Source organism: Balaenoptera ricei, chromosome 13 (genome assembly GCF_028023285.1).
Source record: "Balaenoptera ricei isolate mBalRic1 chromosome 13, mBalRic1.hap2, whole genome shotgun sequence".
NCBI classification, from domain to species: domain Eukaryota; kingdom Metazoa; phylum Chordata; class Mammalia; order Artiodactyla; family Balaenopteridae; genus Balaenoptera; species Balaenoptera ricei.
The window spans coordinates 2,604,635-2,625,320 of NC_082651.1; the positions used below are offsets into that span (position 1 = coordinate 2,604,635).

At 47.4% G+C, this 20,686-nt stretch overlaps 1 protein-coding gene across 7 annotated transcripts in view; it reads left to right on the top strand.

The window, feature by feature from the left end:
* Positions 1–20,686, top strand: part of UXS1 (UDP-glucuronate decarboxylase 1) — a 79,723-nt gene that overhangs the window by 36,832 nt on the left and 22,205 nt on the right. For 6 of the 7 annotated variants that reach the window (XM_059942364.1, XM_059942366.1, XM_059942363.1 and 3 more), the window contains one exon: positions 10,116–10,296. In XM_059942364.1, the coding sequence (XP_059798347.1) occupies positions 10,116–10,296 (181 nt within the window). Of the gene's footprint in view, positions 1–6,622; positions 6,644–10,115; positions 10,297–20,686 lie in introns of those variants that run through there. The other variant, XM_059942370.1, reaches the window with a different exon arrangement.

Here is a 20,686-nt window from a genome sequence, read left to right on the forward strand (position 1 = left end):
GGCTATTTCCTTTCCCATGTTAGGGAAGTTTTCGATTATAATCTCTTCAGATATTTTCTCGGGTCCTTTCTCTCTCTCTTCTCCTTCTGGGACCCCTATAATGCGAATGTTGTTGCGTTTAATGTTGTCCCAGAGGTCTCTTAGGCTGTCTTCATTTCTTTTCATTCTTTTTCCTTTAGTCTGTTCCGCAGCAGTGAATTCCACCATTCTGTCTTCCAGGTCACTTATCCGTTCTTCTGCCTCAGTTATTCTGCTGTTGATTCCTTCTAGTGTATTTTTCATTTCAGTTATTGTATTGTTCATCTCTGTTTGTTTGTCCTTTAATTCTTCTAGGTCTTTGTTAAACATTTCTTGCATCTTCTCGATCTTTGCCTCTGTTCTTATTCCGAGGTCCTGGATCATCTTCACTATCATTATTCTGAATTCTTTTTCTGGAAGGTTGCCTATCTCCACTTCATTTAGTTGTTTTTCTGGGGTTTTATCTTGTTCCTTCATCTGGTATGTAGCCCTCTGCCTTTTCATCTTGTCTATCTTTCTGTCGCCAGTTCCATTTTTATATTGCATATTCTCTTGGTAAATAGAAACACAATTAATTTTTTTTTTTTTTAATGAGAGTCACTTCTTTTTTTTATTTTTTAAATTTATTTATTTCTTTATTTTTGGCTATGTTGGGTCTTCGTTTCTGTGTGAGGGCTTTCTCCAGTTGTGGCAAGTGGGGGCCACTCTTCATCGCGGTGCGCAGGCCTCTCACTGTCGCGGCCTCTCCTGTTGCGGAGCACAGGCTCCAGACGCGCAGGCTCAGTAGTTGTGGCTCACGGGCCTAGTTGCTCCGTGGCATGTGGGATCTTCCCGGACCGGGGCACGAACCCGTGTCCCCTGCATTGGCAGGCGTATTCCTAACCACTGCACCACCAGGGAAGCCCCACAATTGATTTTTGTCTTAATGTCCTGCAACCTTGCTCAACTCGTTGGTGAGTTCTAATAGTTTTAAGTGGGTTCCTTAGGATTTTCATGCAGGTCGTGTTATCTGTAATTATAGGTGGTTTAGCTTCTGCCTTTTCAATGTGGATGCTTTGTATTTCACCTTCTTGCCTAATTGTCTTTGCTCTAACCTCTAATACAGTGTTGAATAGAAGTGGGAGGAGCAGACGTCCTTGTCTTGTTCCTGATCTCAGGGGAAAGGTTTCAGCCTTTCACCATCAAGGGCCATGTTAGCTGTGGGTTTTCAGAAATGCCTTTCATCAGGTTGAGGAAGTTCCCTTCTCTTCCTAGTTTGTTCATTTTGCAACCAACCTTGCATATCTGTAATAAATCCCAGCTGATTACCATGTATAATCCTTTTTCGTATATTGCTGGATTTGATTTGCTAGTATTTTGTTGAGGATTTTTATGTCTATGTTTATAAGAGATATTGGTATAGAATTTACCTTTCTTATGAGGTCTTCTTCTGGTTTTTGTATCAGTAATAATGGCCTCGTAGGATAAGTGGGGCAGTGTTTTTTCCTCTTCTACTCTTTGGGAAGACTTTGAAGATTTGACATTACAGTTGACCCTTGAACAACATGGGTTTTAATGGTGCTGGTGCACTTATATTTGGATTTGTTTCAGTAAAGACACACTACAGGGGCTTCCCTGGTGGCGCAGTGGTTAAGAGTCCACCTGCCAATGCATGGGACACGGGTTCGAGCCCTGGTCTGGGAAGATGCCACATGCCGCAGAGCAAGTAAGCCCATGTACCGCAACTACTGAGCCTGCACTCTAGAGCCCACGAGACACAGCTGCTGAGCCCGCGTGCCACAACTGCTGAAACCCACACACCTGGAGCCCATGCTCCACAACAAGAGAAGCCACTGCAATGAGAAGCCTGCGCACCGCAATGAAGAGTAGCCCCCGCTCGCCACAACTAGAGAAAGCCAACATGCAGCAACGAAAACCCAGTGCAACCAAGAAAAATAAATAAATAAATACATAAATTTAATCAAAAAAAAAAAAAAAAGACACACTGCAGTCCGTACTGCATGATCTGTGGTTGGTTGAATCTGCAGATGTGGAACCACAGATGTGGAGGACTGACTGTAAAGGTATCTTGGATTTCCCACCGTGTGATTGTTTGGCACCCCTGGCCCCTGAGTTGTTTGAAGGTCAACTGTAAGTCTTCTTTAAATGTTTGGTGAAGTTCACCAGAGAAGCCATCTGCACTCAGGCTTAATTCAATCTCTTGTTACAAACCTGTGCCGTTTTCTGTTTCTTCTTGAGTTAGTTTTGGTAGTTTGTATCTTTCTAGGAATTTCACTGCTTTAGCTGCATACCCTAAGTTTTCGGAATGCTGTTTCTTCATTGTCATTCATTTCAAAGTATTTTCTAATTTCCCTTATAATTCATTCTTTGATCCATTAGTTACTTGGGAGTGTGTCATTTAATTTCTACATACTTGTGAATTTCTCAGATATCTTTGTTATTGATATCTAATTTCATTCCGTTGTAGTCAGAGAACATACCTTGTATGATCTGAATCCTTTTAAATTTGTTAAGGCTTGTTTTATGGCCTAGGATATAGTCTCTCCTGGAGAATATTTCATGTGCTCTTAAAAGGACTGTGTATTATGCTGCTGTTGAGTGGAGTGTTCCATAGGCATCTGTTCGGTCCAGGTGGCTTATCATGCTTTTCAAATGTTTTATTCCCTTGTTAATCTGCTGCATAGTTCTGTCCAGTATCGAGGATGAGGTATTGATGTTTGCTGTTTTTGTTGTTGAATTCTGTTTCCCCCTCTGATTCTTTCAACTTCACTTCATGTATTTTGGGTCTCTGTTGTAGGTGCATAAATGTTTGTAACTGTTTTATCCACTTGATGGATTGACCCTTTTATCCTTATAAAATGCCCCCTCTTTATCTGTGAACATTTTTTGTTTTAAAGTTTATTATGTCTGATAGCATTGTAGCCACTCTGTCTTTCTTATTGTTGTTTCTATGCTGTGTTTTATATTTTCACATTCAGCCCATTCTATCTTTGAGTCGACAGTGTCCTCGTTAGACAGTGGTTGGATCTTATTTTTTCTAGTGTTCTGCCTTTTGAGTAATTGTTTAATCCATTCACATTTAATGTTATTTTTGACATAGTTGATTTTTATTTTCGCCACTTCATTTTGTTTTCTGTTTGCCTCACATCTTTGTTCCTCTGTTCTCCATTACTGTTTTCTTTTGCATTAAGTGAATCTTCTCTTGTATAACATTCAAATTCCTTTAAAGATTTTTTTTTTTTTTTTTACAGTATTTCAAAAATTTATTTTGTTCCTGGTTGCTCTAGTGCTCACCACATATGCCCTGACTCATGACTCTGCGCCAGGTTTATACTGTGGTCCAGTGAGGTGTAGAAATGCCCCCCGCATTAGTTCTGTGTATTACTTCTATCCATGTTACAAACCCAACACATTGTTATGATTATTACTTTATACAAGTTTATATCTTTTAAATAAGCTGAGTGAATAAAGCAGAGAAAGGATATATTTATGGAATTTGTTACATTAACCTTTTTATAACGTTTTTATCTACCTTCATTTGTTCCTGTGGGTTTGAGTTAACTTTGGTGTCATTTCCTTACTGCAAACAACTTAGCTCTCACCTACCTTCTTTGCACTATTGTTGTCAAATATATTTCTGTATTTTATAAGGATAAATAATATTATTATATATATTATTTTGTTCAAGTGGCTTTTTCTTTTTTGTTGTGGTAAAATATATATATAACATAAAATTTATTATTTTAATCATTGTTAAGCGTATAGTTCTTTGGCTTTATTTAAGTGTGTCCACATTGTTGTGCTAAGTAGTTTGGTCTTTAAAGCAATTAAGAGGAAAAGGAAAAAAATGCAATTATATTGCCTTTTATAGTTACTCAATTACTTTATTCTCCCCCCACCCCCCAGTATCATCTGCCTTCTGCCTGAAGAATTTAGTATTTCTTGTATGGCAGGTCTGATAGCAATGAATTCTCTCACTTCTTACCTCTCTGTTTTTTATCTCTAAAAGTTACCTTTGGTGTCTGTAAGATTCTCGGCTGTAGTTTCTCTCTACTGCTTTCTCCATCATTTGTTATGAAACATCAGCTGTGAGTCACATTGGGGTTTCCTGCACTTCAGGGGTCATTCTCTTTTCCTCTTGTTCAGTTTCCTGCGGCTGCTGTAATAATTCCACCAACCCCGTAGCTCAGAACAACAGGAGCTCCCAATTCTGGACGCTGGAAGTGTAAATCCAAGTTGTCGGCCGGGCTTTGCTCTGCTCTGTCTGGAGGCTCTGGCGGGAGTCGTTCCCAGCCTTTCTCTGCACTCTGGTGCGGCCAGTAGTCCCTGAAGCCCTGCCTTGTGGGGCATCACCCCAGCCTTTGCCTCCATCACCAAGCGCTGCTCTCCCCATGTCTCACGCTGGACTCACGGTCCACCCGGGTCCACTCTGACCTCACCTGAACTAATTACACCTGCAGTAGCCCCACTTCCAAATAAGGTCACGTTCTGAGGTTCCCAGAAGGACATACATTTTGCAGGACAGTATTCAACCCAGTGCACCTGCTTTCAGACTTCATCTTTGTCTCTGGTTTTCATCATTTTTAGTGTGACGTGTCTGCGTGCATCTACCTGTGTTTACATTTTCCTACATGGAGTTAGTGGAGCTTCTTGAAGTATAGATTACTGTGTTTCGCCAGTTTGGGGGAGTTTCAGCCTTTATTTCCTTGAGCATTTTTCTGTTCCTCTTTCTTCCTTTTTCCCATTACATGCATGTTGGGGTGGTTATTGGCGTCTCATGTTTGTCAGAGGCTCTGTTCACTCTCCCTTATTTTCTCTCTGTTTTTTTTAAAATTATTTATTTTTGGCTGCGTTGGGTCTTCGTTGCTGCACACAGGCTTTCTCTAGCTGTGGTGAGCGGGGGCTACTCTTCCTTGCAGTGCGTGGGTTTCTCACTGTGGTGGCTTCTCTTGTTGTGGCTCGCAGGCTCTAGGTGCGCGGGCTTCAGTAGTTCTGGCACGCAGGCTCAGTAGTTGTGGCTCGCAGGCTCTAGGTGCACGGGCTTCAGTAGTTGTGGTGCATGGGCTTAGTTGCTCCGTGGCATGTGGGATCTTCCCAGACCAGGGCTCAAACCCGTGTCCCCTGCGTTGGCAGGCAGATTCTTAACCACTGCGCCACCAGGGAAGCCCTTTCTCTCTCTTCTTCACGGTGCAGAAGCCCCCTTGGTCCAGCGTCAAGTTGGCCAATTTGTGCTTCTGCCAGATCCAGAAGATTGTCGAATCTCTCTGGCCCACTTTTCTTTTTGGTTTCTGTGCTTGTCAACATAGAATTTCCATCTGTTTCTGTCTTATAACTTTTCTCTTTTTCGTCTCTCTTTACTTCCTTAATCTGGTTTCCTCCAGTTCTTTTGAGTATATTTGTGGTGGCTGCTTTGGAGACTGTCGAGTCCGTCGCCTGCGTCCCACAGGCAGTTTTGTTGCCTGGTTGCTTTCCTGTGCATGAGTCACATGCAACTGTTGCTTTGCACATCTCGACATTTTTGGTAGAAAACTAGACATTTTGGGTAGTTCATTGCAGCAGCTCTGGATCCTGATTCCCCCCTTCCCCGAGGCGTGTTTTTACTTTGGTGTGCTTATTTATTTGTTTGGAGGCCTGGCTGGTTTACTTTGGTGACGTCTGTTTCCCCTGGAGTGTGAAGGTCTGGTGGCCACTCCTCAGAGGCTGCAGCCTCGGGAGTGGACACGGTCACCTGGATGACGGTGGTTCCAGCAGGGCCCTTGTCACGGTCTCCTTCCCTGATTGCTCTGTTGAGCTGTCTGCCTTGTGTGGTAGGCTCTGATAACTGGCCGGTGGGGTGATCTGTCCTTTCGTCAGAGCTTTGCATTATAAATTGCTCCTCACTTTTACCTAATTAAATTCTGGCCCCTTTGCAGAGGGAGATTGGAGCGCAGTCTTGGAGGCTTGTTCTGACCCGGGAAGGCTCTTGGGTCTCTCCCTGGTCCCGTCTGCTAAGCCAGCTATTCTCCTAGAGCTGCCAGCCTCCTCCTCACGGCTTGCCACCGCCATCTCCCTTATGCTTGAACTTCCCCACTGTCTCTTCCAAGTCAAGTCAGTTCCTTTAGGGAGATCAGTAACGCCTGATCAGTTGCAGACTTCCATGCCTGGGGCGGAGCTTCTGCTCCGAGTCGGGGGTGGGAGCTGGTTGGGGGAAGGGAGCGCTCGACCAGCAGGCTTGGGGGTCAGGAGTCCAGGCCGAAGGGGACGAGAAATGTGAAATGCGGGGGCCCTGCCCTTCCTGGGGAGATGCTACGTCTTTCCCTGGGAGCCCCTGGTTTTGGCCACGCCTGACACTCTCACCGGCTCTGCACCGGGTGGAGGGTGGAAGGACGGAGTGAGCCGGGGCTCGGTTGTCCAGACTCTCACGGTTCTTATTAAATTTTGCCAGATTTTCATGGATAAATGTTTCCGTATCTGCTGTATGCCCTTAGGGCAAAATCCAGAGACTTAAATATTGGCTTTTGAATTAATTTTCTCCTGTTGTGGTTGTCTTGTTTCACCAGGTCTGTGGAGCTCCTGGTATATCTGTGACCTTGGCATATCAGTGGTTAGGACACAGGGGTGTCTGTTCCTGGCCATCATCTCCAGTGTAAGACCGTGCATCCCAAACACCAGAATAACACTTGTGAATCAGTGTTAAACTGTTGCCTGTACAAAATCTCCCTTTTCTTCTAGAAGTTACAGGCAGTCTCTTGCCTTTTTTGGGTGGCTGCTATACCTCACCCTGAGTAGACTGTAAAGCCAGTTGTACACCCATCTTTTGGGTTATTTCCATCACATCAAAAACGTATAAGTATTCAGGCATGAATTGAGAAATATATCAGTGAGGAGAAAAGCTGGTTTTCCTAATCTCCCTGCGGCCACACGTCAGAGTGATCAGAAAATCTGAGGCTCTGCGCAAATGTATGAGCCCTGCACGGCCTTGCTAGGGTTCTCGTCATTTCCACGTGGGATGGTTTTCCTGTGATGCCGGGCACTGTCGTATTTTTTTCACTTCACGCATAACCACAATCCATGAGCCTAGTGTTTTTGACTCATCTGCCGCCTCATAGGTTAAGTCACATCTCCGAGTCATTTGGTGCCCAAGGCTGGCATATGGTTGCTAAAACTTAAAGCCTTTTCAGTAATTGTTGAAGCCTTCGCACAAAGAAGAGTTTTGTTCTGAAAGACATCCTTTTTTCTTTTCTTTCTTTTTTTTTTTGCTGATGGACGGGGCGGCATGAGATTGCGTGCTGCCCTGAGCTGGACCCGCTAGCTGCCTGTTGGCCCCGACAAGAGCAAGCAGCGCACGGGGCAGAGGTCACGGACTGCAGAGCCAAGCAAAGCTGTGCACGGCCTGATCTGTTCCGTGCACGAGGCCTGTGTCTCCTCTTCCCACCATCCGCTCCCTGTTACTCAAAGGCCTGCGTTCAGCGGTTATTTTCCTGGGGAGGCTACCTGAGTGCTAAGCTTCTGCCCGTTTTGTTTCTGTTTGAAATGCTTTCCTAAAGGGATGAAATTGATTAGGAGAAACATTTTATTTTATTTTGTTTTTACTTTTTTAATTTTTAAAAATTTATTTGCTTATCCTTTCATTTTCACCTGCATTGGGTCTTCATTGCTGTGTGCAGGCTTTCTCTAGTTGTGGCGAGCGGGGGCTACTCTTCATTGCGGTGCGCGGGCTTCTCATTGCGGTGGCTCCTCTTTTTGCGGAGCACGGGCTCTAGGTGTGCGGGCTTCAGTAGTTGCGGCACATGGGCTCAGTAGTTGTGGCACGCGGGCTCTAGAGCGCAGGCTCAGTAGTTGTGGTGCACGGGCTTAGTTGCTCCGCGGCATGTGGGATCTTCCCGGACCAGGGCTCGAACCCGTGTCCCCTGCATTGGCAGGTGGATTCTTAACCACTGCACCACCAGGGAAGCCCAAGAAACATATTATAACCACCCAGCTAGGTTACATAAATCTTAAGTATTTTAGATAGAAAGGAATTATTCAAGAAAAAAGAATTTTTTAAATTTATTTTAAGAAAGGCTAAGGTGCTTCCAGCAATTTTATGTCACCACTGAGACTAGTGAAGTGTTGCCAGCCATCGCGTATGATTTAATGCCCTGCGTTTCTGCTGGCTCCCAGGCCTTACCGGTTATTTTAGGTGCAGAGATAAAGTTAGCAAGCTACAGAACATCTTATTTTAGAAAACATTTGCATATAGATATAGAGTTACATTAAGAGGGGTTAAATTTCTTCTAAAAAGATGTAATTTTTTGCAGAAATATTCATATAACATCCACAATTTGAGACATACAAAATAAAATTTGTAAGAAAAAAAAGATGTAATTTTTCTGATTTAAAAACTGGGGGAAAATGCAGTAAAACAAAGGTAAGATAAAATGAAATCTCGCCCCGTGAGCTAAACACTAGTGGTGAGCCAGATTGGAAATCCAGTTATTTTCCCAGAAAATTATTTTTTCAAATCATCATTCAGGCGTCCAGGTAAAGTGTAGGAGTGCTAAGATAAGACACACACCAGACAAGTCGACAGGTGGTGGAGAGAATATGAAATGAGGATGACCGGGCTGATTGCGTCATTCCGGTGATCTGGGGATCTTGGTCCAAAACTCCACCCCCCCAGATGTCAGTTCACATCCCTAAAGCAAAGGGGTTTAGAAAATGGGGCTCCCGATAAGGAATGGACGCAGCTGATAGGAAACTGTCGGGCATCAGGGCTTCTCAGCCGTGCACGTTCTAAGTGTTTGTATTTGTCTTTTCATCCGAGCACCCACATCTCTCGGTGGTGGTGGACGGATGGCTCTTCTTGGGCTGGTCTTACCCGCCCCCTCCCCCCGTCTGCCTTTTCTCCCCCAGGCTGCTCTGCTCCTGCCTGCCATGAACATGGGAATTACACATCAGATTTTATGTGAACAGAGGACTTCGTGGCAGATTAAATGTTTTAAAACCGTAGACCTAGAGGTTAAGGTGCTTTTTCTTTAGGTTAAAAGGAGTGGGTGTTTTTTCTGCTGTTAATTCTTTCCGTTTGGAACAGGAGGGTGATGTGAATGTGAAGTTTGAAGGAGCAGAGGGGAGGGGAGGGCAGGACAGGCAGAGAATATAGTTTCCCATCCCACGGCTGTCTTCTGGGTTTATTCTTTTCGCTCCTATCCTCCAAAAACAAAATACGCTTTATCTAGCCCCCTCCACTGACACTATTTAATTTGAATAAAGTCTTTTTATTAGTTTAATTTTTTCCCAGTCATAATTGCCATTACGCGTTTGGAGGGTTTAAGTTTTAGAAGCACATTAGTGGTGATCTCCTTCCCCTCTTGGGCCCCTCAGAGCTGCCTGCCTTCTGTTTGGCTGGGTCGCTGACACTAGGTAACCAAAGAGTAGAACTGAATCATTTAGGGCCTTGGTCTGCACACGGTGTCTGCTGCTTATTAATTTGTTCTTATAAACAGTCTGGAAGATACTAGTTTTTCATGAGGTGTTTTTTTTTTTTCTGTTTTACTCATCATTTCCCCATTTTATTTTAAATTTTTTTTTAGTTTTATTTTTTAACATCTTTATTGGGGTATAATTGCTTTACAATGGTGTGTTAGTTTCTGCTGTATAACAAAGTGAATCAGCTATACACATACACATATCCCCACATCTCTTCCCTCTTGCGTCTCCCTCCCACCCCTTCATGAGGTGTTTTGAGTCCAGTTTCAGTATCACATCCTTTTTTTTTGGTAGTTCACCAAATAGATGCGTGTTGCTGATCAGTTTTTTAAAAAGTGATTCTAAAAGTATTAGAACCACGTAAGTGATGCTCAGTATCCCATCCACTGTAAAACAAGGACCTTTTAATAATGTCAGATTTTGAAACTCGTAACTACTCTTTTCCTGTGTTATTTAGTGGCAGCGGTTTAGATTTTCAGGCTGCTTAGAAGTTTCGGAAGGTTCGGCTCCCTCCTCTGGAGTGAGAAGAGACGCGCTTTGAAACCTTCCCAGTCCCCCTTCCCGCCCCCTCCTGTGTTCCGTGGCGACCGCACCGGGACCCATCGCTCGCACGGGTGGTCACCGCACCCTCCCCTGCTGTCCGCACGCAGGTCACCGGAGGCGCGGGCTTCGTGGGTTCCCACCTCACGGACAAGCTCATGATGGACGGGCACGAGGTGACCGTGGTGGACAACTTCTTCACGGGCAGGAAGAGGAACGTGGAGCACTGGATCGGCCACGAGAACTTCGAGCTCATCAACCACGACGTGGTGGAGCCCCTGTACATCGAAGGTGAGCGAGGGTCGCCCCGTGCCAGGCGGGCAGGCGGGCGGGCAGGCTTGACGGGGTGGCAGCCCTGGGGCGCCGGCTGACTCGGCTGAGTCCCTGTCTTGTTTTGGAAATGGTCTCACCGCGTCCCAGGCACCACCCTGGCCCCTGCGATGGAGAACAGCCGGGACGGGGGAGTCTGGATTCGCTGTCACGTGGCAGCCCTGCGTTCGAGCCTCGTGGGCTGTTGAGGGGGCTCGATCAGGGCACCCCCGGTCCTGGTGGCCTCACAGTCTGATGCCTGCCGGCTGGGGGGAGTCACTTCTGTCCTGCAGGGAGCTGGCTGATGGAGGATGCTGGGCTCATAACGAGACGCCCCGTGTCAGAGTTCAGAGCCCTCCGGTAACTCTGCCACCCTGAAGGAGTTAGGTTTGGGGGACGGTGGTGGGTTGGATGGTGGTCCCCAAAAGATGTGCACCTCACATGCGTCCTCACTTGCTCTGGCTGCAGCCCTGAGGGTGGGAGGCTGCACCCACCTGTACTTGGTGCATGCAACCTGGAGCCAGGGGGCTGCCCAGCTGTGGGGCTGGTGAGGCCGCACACACACTGCAGGGGTAGCTGGCTCTGCTTTTCCCGTGGTCCCCCCATCATGGGCCTCCTCCCCGTCCATAAGGGGAACCTTGAAGAGCTCGTGTAATCACTGAGCAGTGCTCTTGTGCAGGTACGCCGCGGTTTATGTAAATGTTCCCTTATTTAAAGGTCTCCAGTGCTTCATTATAAATATCTTCGAATTTTACATCCTTGGTAAAGAGTCCAAACGTGAATTGTGCTCAGCACTAAGGAGTCTGCTTCGTTGTTTGGTGGTGTCTTTTTCACTAATACATTAGTAGCCTTGAGTGTTACCTTAAAAAACTACTAACAAAAATAGTTTGTTAATTTGGTAGAAAACCCATGGTTTGGTGTACATTTTTTTGGTTACTAAAAAGGTTAGACTTTCTAATGTGTTAATTCCCAGAGGAAATCCAAATAGTTCTTCATCATAAGGATGTAACTCCTTTGGTGCCTGTTTAGTAAACCGCCGCCCCCTTCTGGCTTTTGCCTTTTAGGTAGACAACCAAATTGAGTAACAGTGGTAACTCAGTTGTCTGCTTTGAGCTCTGACACCACAGCTGTTCTAGGCCATTTCTGCCGCTTCTGGCGCTGGACTCCACGTAGAGGGCCCCCCCACACACACACACTCACTCTCTCTCTCTCTCTCTCTCTCACACACACACACACACACACACACTCACACACACTCTCTCTCTCTGCATGGACTCTCCCTGCCCCTCGCTCTCCCGCCCCCTGTAGCGCACGGGCTTCTTCCAAGTGCCAGGTCGCTCCCAGCCGTCCCGGCCGCCTCCTCACTCTGTCCCACGATGCCCACCGGGCTCTGAGGTCCTCGCGTGGAAGGGCCATGGTTCGGGGACAGTTGTGCTTTTCAAAGGTGGTGATCCCTCCTACCCACTGAGGTCCCAGTCACAGCAGGAATTTAACCAGCTGAACTTAGCTCCATGGCATGAATTATTCACTCCCCGCCCCCCTGCTTTGCGTGGTGAGAGTGTGTAACAAAGTACAAACACTCGGTGTTTACTCTCTGTGGGTACCTTTTTCCTAATAGAAGCAGCCTTAGTTGATCTGATATTTACAGCATAGCAGGAATGTCCTCCTGCTTTGGCAGGTGTTTCGCGGGATCGTGTTGGTCTGTCTGTTTCCCGGGCTGACAGGTGTGGGCTTTAACGTGGCAGCAGTGGCGTCGCCTGACCTGGCAGCGTCCCAGCAGAGCTTCACTAAGTTCTCCTCAGCACACGCTTCCTCCTCTTGTTATTTTCAAAGTGTAACCATCGTGGTTTATTCTCTTTCCGTATGTCCAGTGGGAAAGTAACTGTTGTCTGGGCTCAGGGTGGGGTGGTCGATGTGGAAGGTTAGCTGTGAGCGCGGTAACTCACGTCGGAGCCGAGGTGGCACCGCGACCCCGGGGGCCCCCTCGTGTACTTAACTATGAAACGATCAGACAGGAAGCACTGTTGTCACGCGGCTTACGACGGAGGCCTCTGCGTTGTGTGGGTTAGATGTTTGGGGGAGAAAATCGTTGCTTCGGAAGGAATCATAAGTCATCATTGAGATAACTTAATCGGATTTCCTGTTGCTTTAAAAGAGCTCTGGATTTTACCCACCACAGCGTTTAAGTTCCAGATGTTGACTCCACCCTGCGAACTGGCTCTGGAAGGGATAAAGTTAACTCTTCTTCCCACCCACCCATTCAGGACGCCGGGAGGTTTCTGAGAAGCCAGTGTCGGGTAGAGGGTGTGTGTGGTCTGGGGGGTGGACGCCAGGCCGTTGGGACGGTGGTGATCGCAGAGCTGTGGCCCAGGACAGCTCCGTGGACGCGGGCGGGCGTCTGTCTGGGGAGGGGGCCCCGGGGAAGCACAGGACAGCGGGCAGTGACCGGGCTGTAAGGGCTGACGGGACACTGCAGAAGGGAGCAGGGAGCACCACGTAGCGGGGAGGAGCCATCTTCGTCTTCGTCTTCGTCTTCGCGGGCGGCTGGATGGACTTCAGGTTTCTGGTCTGACCTGTCGGGACCCCGGAACAGTCCCTCCCGTCCTCACAACAGGGAAGATGAGCAAGCTGATGGCCCGTGGCCCTTCTCGGCTCCAGCAGGGGACAGGGTCCCAGGGCAGGCTGCCGCCTGGGAGCTGGAGATGGCGGTGGACGCAGAACCCTGACTGGGGCAGAAGCGGCTGCAGGCGAGTGGGAGCTGCCCGCGGGCAGGGACAGCGTGGACGGGCCGCGAGTCCGGGCCCCGGTTCTGGGGGTCGGGGGCTGTGTGGTGAGCTTCACCTCCAGGACCCCCACGAGGTTCTCAGTGACGATCAGCCTTCCAGCTGGGGGAGGGGAAACGAGCCTTCCTGAAATCCGCCCAGAGCGCCCTGTTTTCCCCCAAAGGCCTCGCAGGGGGACTTCCCCCAGGGCCTGACCGACGAAGAGGAGATGCGGGCCTGGGACTGGGGGGCTCCGGCGCTCAGTGGAGACCCCGAGGGTGACAAGAAGCAGAGGAGGCACGGGCCCAGGCCCAGGTAAGGAGGGGTCTCTAGGGAAAGCCGGGGACAGCGGGGACATCAAGCAGGGGCACGGGGTGGAGGTACAGCCTCCGACCCCGAGGGCTGCAGGGCAGCAAGCGAGCTCGGACCTCGTGCCGAGGCCCGTTACCGCCGCCCCTGGTGCAGCGTGTGTGCCTTTCAGCGAAGAACTGCAGGCGTGTTCCGGGGCACGAGCACAGTCTGAAGAGGCGGAGCAAACATCAGACCCGGACAGACGTGGCAGAGACTTGGAGTCACCACGAGGGCTGGTTCAGTAACTATGGTCAACGTGCAAAGGATGCTGGTGGGAAAAACGGACTCTGCAGGGATAGGTGGGTCATGGAAGCTGAGAGGTGGAAACTCTCAGAATCAAAGGGTAATGCCCAAAATAAAAAGCATTGTGCCAGAAATGAAGAGGGCCTTCGATGGGCTCGTCTCAGCCCAGGAGAAGGACAGGGAGCTTGAAGGTGTGTCAGTGAAAACTTCCCGAAGTCAAGAACAGAGAGAAAAAAGAATAAAAATCCAGAGCGGACTATCCAAGAGCTGTGGGCACATTACAGAAGGTGTAACGTACACACAGGGAGATTCCCAGAGGAGAAGAAAGGAAAGAACGGGAGAAACGTGTGACGTAAGGACGGCTGAGAATCTTCCAAAGTTAGTGACACGGACTACGCCGGAGGCTGAGGGAGCTTGGAGAACACCAGGCAGGATACACCCCCAAAATCTACGCATTGAACTTGTAGAAAATGACTGATGAACAGAAAACCTTGAAAGACGCTGAGACGGGGTGCGGGTCACACCTCACCCGTAGAAGAACAAGGCTGAGGGTCACGCAGACTCTCTTCAGGAAGCGTGCAGAGTGGAGGGAGATATTTACATAATTGAAAGAAAAACCCACCAACCTGGAATTCGCTATCCTGTGAATTTGTCCTTCGCGTGTGAAGGAGAAATAAAGACTTTGAGGGATCTGTCCCCTGTAGACCTGCTTTGCAGGAAGTGTTCCAAGAAGTCCTTTAGAGAAGGAAAATGATGCAGATCTGAAACTCGGATCTGCATAAAGAAAGAAGGATTTTCAGAGGAGGAATGTGATGGTAAAATTAAAACTTCCATTTTTCTTTTTCTTAATCTAACAGGTAACAGTTTGTTCAAAATAATAATAGCTCTCGGGTGATTACTGCTCATGATAAATGAAAGAATGACAGCAGTGTCACCAGAGACGGAGGAGGAGTTGGGGATACTCTGTTTATATGAGGCACCTGATTGCCTGTAGGTCAGTCACATGTGGTAAATTATAGGACAACCACTAAAGGGATTTTTTAAAAGGTATAATTGATATGCCAAAAGATGAGAGAAAACGGGATCATAGGCAATGCTCAGATAAAACGAGAGAAGGCAGAAGAGGAGTGGAAGACAAGAACAAGGAAATGAGTAGAAAATAGCTAGAAATATAGTAGATATTAATCCAGGTCTATTGATAATCACTTTAAATATGAATGCTCTAAATACGCCAGTTGAAAAACAGATCGTCATAGAGGTTAAAAAACAACAAGACCCAACTCTCTGTTTTCTGCAGGAAACCCACACTGTATATAAAGATAGAGATAGATTAAAGGGATGGAGAGAGGTGAAGCATGCTGACACGAATCAGAAGAAAGCTGAGGTCAGTGTCTTCACTTCAGACCAACTGGACCGCAGAGCAAGGCGAGTTACCACGGTAAAGCCAGCGCATCCTGACGTAGGGTCAGTTCTCCAGGAGGACGTCACGGACCTCCCTGTATGTGCACTTCACAGAGCTCGGAACTGATGGAATGAACGGAGGAGGGGATGAACCACCGTCATAGCTGGGGACTTGGACACGCCCGTCAGAAAGGACGGGTCCAGCAGGCAGAAGATCAGTGAGGACATGGCTTCTCGCAACACCGTTGATCAACAGCTTGTGATGGACGTGTACAGACTAGTTCATCCAACAACAGAGAACACATTCTTCTCGAGCTACATGGAGCGTCTACCAAGATTGACCACGTTCTGGCCCAGAAAGTACACCTTGACAACCTTTTAAGTTTGTTACTAGAGTAGAAAACAATTGAATAGAAATTATATAAATGTACTTTCAGATCACAATGGAATTAAACTAGAAATCAGTAACAGAAAGATAGACGGAAAACCACAAAGTATTTGGAGAGTAAACAACATACTTCTAAATAACATGAGTCAAAGAAGAAATCTCAAGAGAAATTTAAATATATTGTGAACTAAATGAAAGAACTGGGTTTTGTGTTTATGTATTTGATAAAGAATAACATGGAAGAGAATCTTAATTTTTTTCTCTTTTCGAAAGACGATTGTTTCCTGATGATAAAAGTTATACATGCATGCTACAGAAAATTTGGAAAAGGATAAAAAAGAAGAGAATTTTAGAGGAGGAATACCCAGAAATACTCTGTTCTTGTTAACATCCAATCATTTCTTTAAATGTGATCTTTTTTAGATTAAACATATGCTTAATAGGCAGTATAATTATATGGTTCAATTATTTTTAAAAAAATTTAAAAAGATATTCCGTAAAGAGTCTTTCTCTTGCCTCCGTCTCCAGTCTTCCCAGGTCGCAACTCACCTTCAAGAAACTGCTCTTAGCATTTCTTTGTTCATCTGCAGTTTATGTGACCCACTTAACACATCTAGGTATTCATAATTCTCCCCTGTGGGTAGAGAAAGTAGCAATTTCTATATTGCTCTGAATCTTGTTGATTTTCTGCTTTTTGTATCCCGGTGATCTTTCTGTATCAGAATTCACAGGGGGGCCAGTGTGCTGCGGCCACCCCACCCCGGGCCCATCCTCTCCCCAACATAAAAATAACATGCCCAGACCTGCCAGGATGCTGCTTTGAACCTATTTAAGGAAATTATGTGAAAAAGGAGAACACGCCTTTGCTTTTCTGTTTAGTCTCTCGTTAATTTGAGCTCTTTCAGACTCATTTCTCAAGGTTCCTCTTGCCCCAGCTGTGGTTCCTGCACTCAGCCTTGTAAATGGGACAGGGCCTCTGGAGGGTTGCTTGGCGGCCGACGGCCAGCACGAATGGCCGTGCCGTTCTTCCTCCCCCAGCTGGGACGCTTGAACGCCGCGCTCATGTTTGGTGCAGTTTGTGCCGTGCAGTTGGCAGGCTTTGAGGGCTTTTTTCCTGGGCTGTGAGGGCTCACCCTGCTGCTCTGTTGTTAACGTTTCTTCGTATTTTCCGAGCACCTCTCGTGGCTGATCATTTACGCTTGTTCTGAAGTTGCCCCGCTCTCCTCCTCGTAATTCCTTCCAGAAGACTCTGTCAGGGACTGGCGCTGTGTCCTCCTGGGACGGGCGCTGGAGCTGCTGTCCTTACTGTTGCAGGCAGGACAGCCTCGTAGGAAAGAGGCGCTGCTTAAATCAATGCAAGGAATGGTCTTACGGGGCGTGTCTTAGTCCTTCCAGCTGCGGTGGGTGGGGACAGCCGCTGGGCTAAGCTGTCAGATGATGGAGAACGCGACAAACCAGATGGAACGGCCTTCGGATGAAATAACCCCCAGTGTGCAGCCCATCTCGACACTGGCTGACCCCACTGAGCACTGCTCCCACGTCAGCCCCGCCGTGCAGGGGATGTTTCCAGTTGCAGGTTTCCTGGGTCTGCCCGGGAATCTACATTTGCACGTGCTCTAGTCTGCCGTCCTGCAGAGAGCGGGGCCATGTGCGGATAAATCGTGAGGAAGGACGTGTGTGGAGCCCTCGCTGAGGCAGGAGGAGGGATTGGGAACCCGAGGTCCAGGCCGCCAGCGGTGACATGTGAGGTCCTGACCGCACGCACGCCCTGACGCCTGGATCGCGCCAGCGTGGGTGAGGAAGAGGGTGCACGCGCGGAGGCTCGCGTTTGAACTTCGCTCTCTGAAGTGGCCCTTTTCCTCTGTCTTTGATGCCGTTTCCTTTTTTTTTCACTGTATATGTTGTCGCCTCCAGTGTGAAACCAGTGGTGAATGATTTGTGCCAGGAGGTCGCAGCCCGTACGCCTCGACTGACGCCGTCTGCAGCCCTGCTGGGGGCCTGTGAACCGGGAGGGACGCCGAGCAGGCCCCACGCCGTGGCCCTCGCTCTGCAGCCCATCTGGAGCCCAGCGCTGCCCCACTCGCTCGCTCGCGCAGCAGCGGGGAGTGATGACCTGTCCCTGGGCTGCTGGGGCCCCCTGCATGCAGCCCCCGGGCCTCTTAGCAGGCGGGCGGGAGCTGATCCAGCCTCTTACCTATGGAGCTGTCAGTCAGCTGAGGTTGACGGGGTTCTGTGAGAACTATCTTGTTAATTTACAATTTCCATAGAACTTCTGTTTTTTTTAATTTTTATCTGTGTGTCAACTCCGAAGAACTTCTGGGGGTCAGAAAGCACTCACAGGATTTTCCTCTTAATTAGATTGACCCCTTCAATGAATTCCCATATCGACAGACTGTAAACCATTTTAAAAGGTTTTGTGTTTTTTTAGTCTCTTGAAAAAGGATTATTCTTTGAACAGCATGGGTTCCATTTTTAAATCAACCCAGTAGTTTTAAAACGTGGTTTTACAAAATACATAAATATACACATGTAAGTAAAGGTCCAGAGTCTCCCCGCCTGGAGTGTCTGCGGCAGGATGCCAGGGGTGCGGGCCCCTTTTATTCAGAAGCTTCCTTGGGGGGGCTCTGATTGCAGAGCGAGGACTGAGGAGAACCCTCTGCAGGCTGGCAGGGTGGGGGGTAGAAAGGGAGGGGAACAAATGCACAAACCACAACTACTCATTTCCACCTCCGCTTTGGTAAAGGCACTGATCCTCTTCTTTGCATTTGCTTTCACTGCTCCTAAGCCTCTTTTTCTGTTTTTACCATCGTCACCAAGTTTAAGTGCACTAACCAGCAGTGTGAAGTATGTTGTTGTGAACTAGAGCTCCAGAACTTTTTCATCTTGCAAAACTGAAACCCTGTACCCACCAAACAGTAAGGCCCTCCCCCAGCCCCTGGCAAATTGTTGGTGCTTGCTGTCTCTCTGAATCTCACTGCTCTAGGGACCTCACGTGCATAATAGAATCACAGAGCGTTTGTCTTATTTCACTTGGAGTAATGTCCTTAAAGTTCATTTGTCCTGTAACACGTGTCAGAATTTTCTTCCACTTTAAGACTGAATAATATTCCACTGTTTGGATTTACCTCATTTTGTTTATTGGTCCATCTGCCTGTGGACACTTGGGCGGCTTCCATGTCTTGGCTATTGTGAATGATGCTGTCGTGAACATGGGTGTGCAAGTATCTCTTAGAGACTCTGCTTTTTAATTCCTTTGGCTATGTACCCAGAAGCGGAATGTCTTATCATATGTTAATTCTATTTTTAATATTTTGAGGAAATGTCATACTGTCTTCCACAGTGGCTGCAGCATTTACATTCCCACCGGCAGCGCACAGGGGTTCCAATTTCTCCACATCCTTGACAACAACGTTTGTTACTTTCTGTTCCTGTTTTGTTTTTTTGAAGTAGTCATCTGATGGGTGTGAGGTAATAATACCCATTGTGGTTTTGATTTGCATGTTTCTGATAAGTGACATTGAGCATTTTTTCATACGCTTGTTGGCCTTTTGTATATCATCTTTGAAGAACTGTATATTCAGTGCTTTGCCATTTTTAAATTTGGTTATTTATTTTTTGTTCATTTGTAGGAGTTCTTTATATATTCTGGATATTAGCTTATCACATATGTGATTTGCAAGTATTTTCTCCCATTCTGTAGGTTGCCTTTTTGCTTTGTTGATCGTGTCCTTTGATCTTGGTAGAAAAGTTAAGTTTGATGTAGTCTCATTTGTCTGTTTTTGCATTTGTTGCCTTTGCTTTTGGTGTCACATCCAAGAAATCTTTGCCAAATTCAGTGTCATGCAGCTTTCCCGCTATGTTTTCTTCTAGGAGTTTTATTACTTTAGGTCTTATACTTAGGTTCTTAATCCATTTTGAGTTGATTTTTGTGTGGGGTGTAAGATAAGGGTCCAGTCTCATTCTTTTGCATGTGGATATCTAGTTTTCCCAACACCGTTTGCTAAAGAGACTGTCATTTCTCCATTGGTTCAGCACCCTTGTCAGAGATTGTGTGATCATACACAGAAGGGTTTGTTTGTGGGCTGTCTATTCTGTTCCATTGGTCTTTATGTCTTGATGCCAGTAACACACTGTTTTGTTACTGTAGCTTTGTAATATGTTTTGAAATCAGGAAATAGGAGTCCTCCAACTTTTTTTTTTTTTTCAAAATTGTTTTGATTATTTGGACTCTTGAGATTCCATATGAATTTTAGGATGAATTTTTTTCTGTTTCTGCAAAAAAAATGCTGTTGAGATTTTGATGGAGATGATATTGCAGAGTATTGGTTTTAAAATAAGAAGACTTTAAAAAATAAAAATCCCATCAGGAGTTTGCTGGAAAGCTCTTAGCAAAGCAAGAAGCCACGTCAGTAAACACCCAGAAGACAGGACCTGCAGCCTTGCACACGTAGTTCTTGCCTCCCTTGGTGTATGGTCCTGGTATAGGAAAAACCGTGGTTACCAGGTTATACCATGAGTCTGTCTTCACCTAGAACCCCTTCCCAAAGATGCCGTGTGCACAGAACCATCCGGGTCCTGGTGGCTCACGTGTCCTCTGTCCCCCAGACGCCCTAGGGCTTGAAAGACCATGATCATTGGGGTGAGTTGAGTGGGACCAAGCCCCCTGCCTAGAATACCAGGCTCTCCTGGTCTGAGGATGAGAAAGCATCATCCACTGCTCACCCTGGGGTGGATGTGTCGGGAAACAGCCCCGGGTCCCAGACAGCACTGCAGTGGTGCCCACGCCGCCCCGGGGGTGACAGAAGACTTTCAGGGGGGCAAGGGGTGTGTGATGTGGGCAGGTTGGGCACTGTTTGGACGGGGGCTGCTCTCTGAGAACGTCATACTGCAGAATTCATCATGGGGACCTTTTTTTTCAAGTTTGCCTGTTCCACCCATCATTTCTGAAACCTGGCCTCTGAGGTGCCCTGACCTCAAAGGACAGCAGTGGTCCTGGCTGGGAAGAGGATGGGGGGGCAAGGGGACAAGGGGTGCAGGGGCAGGGTCCCTGCAGGCGCTCATGTCGGGGCCGAGCCGTGTGGGAGGGAGGCTCCCACTGGCAGTGGTGTCTCGGACCCCGTCCCCCGGCTGGCCTCGGCGGGGGTGGTTTCCCTTGACTGTAGTGCAGTGGGTGGCATCACAGACGGTGTGTCTGCAGGGGTGGCTCCCCCAGGGGACACGGCCCTGC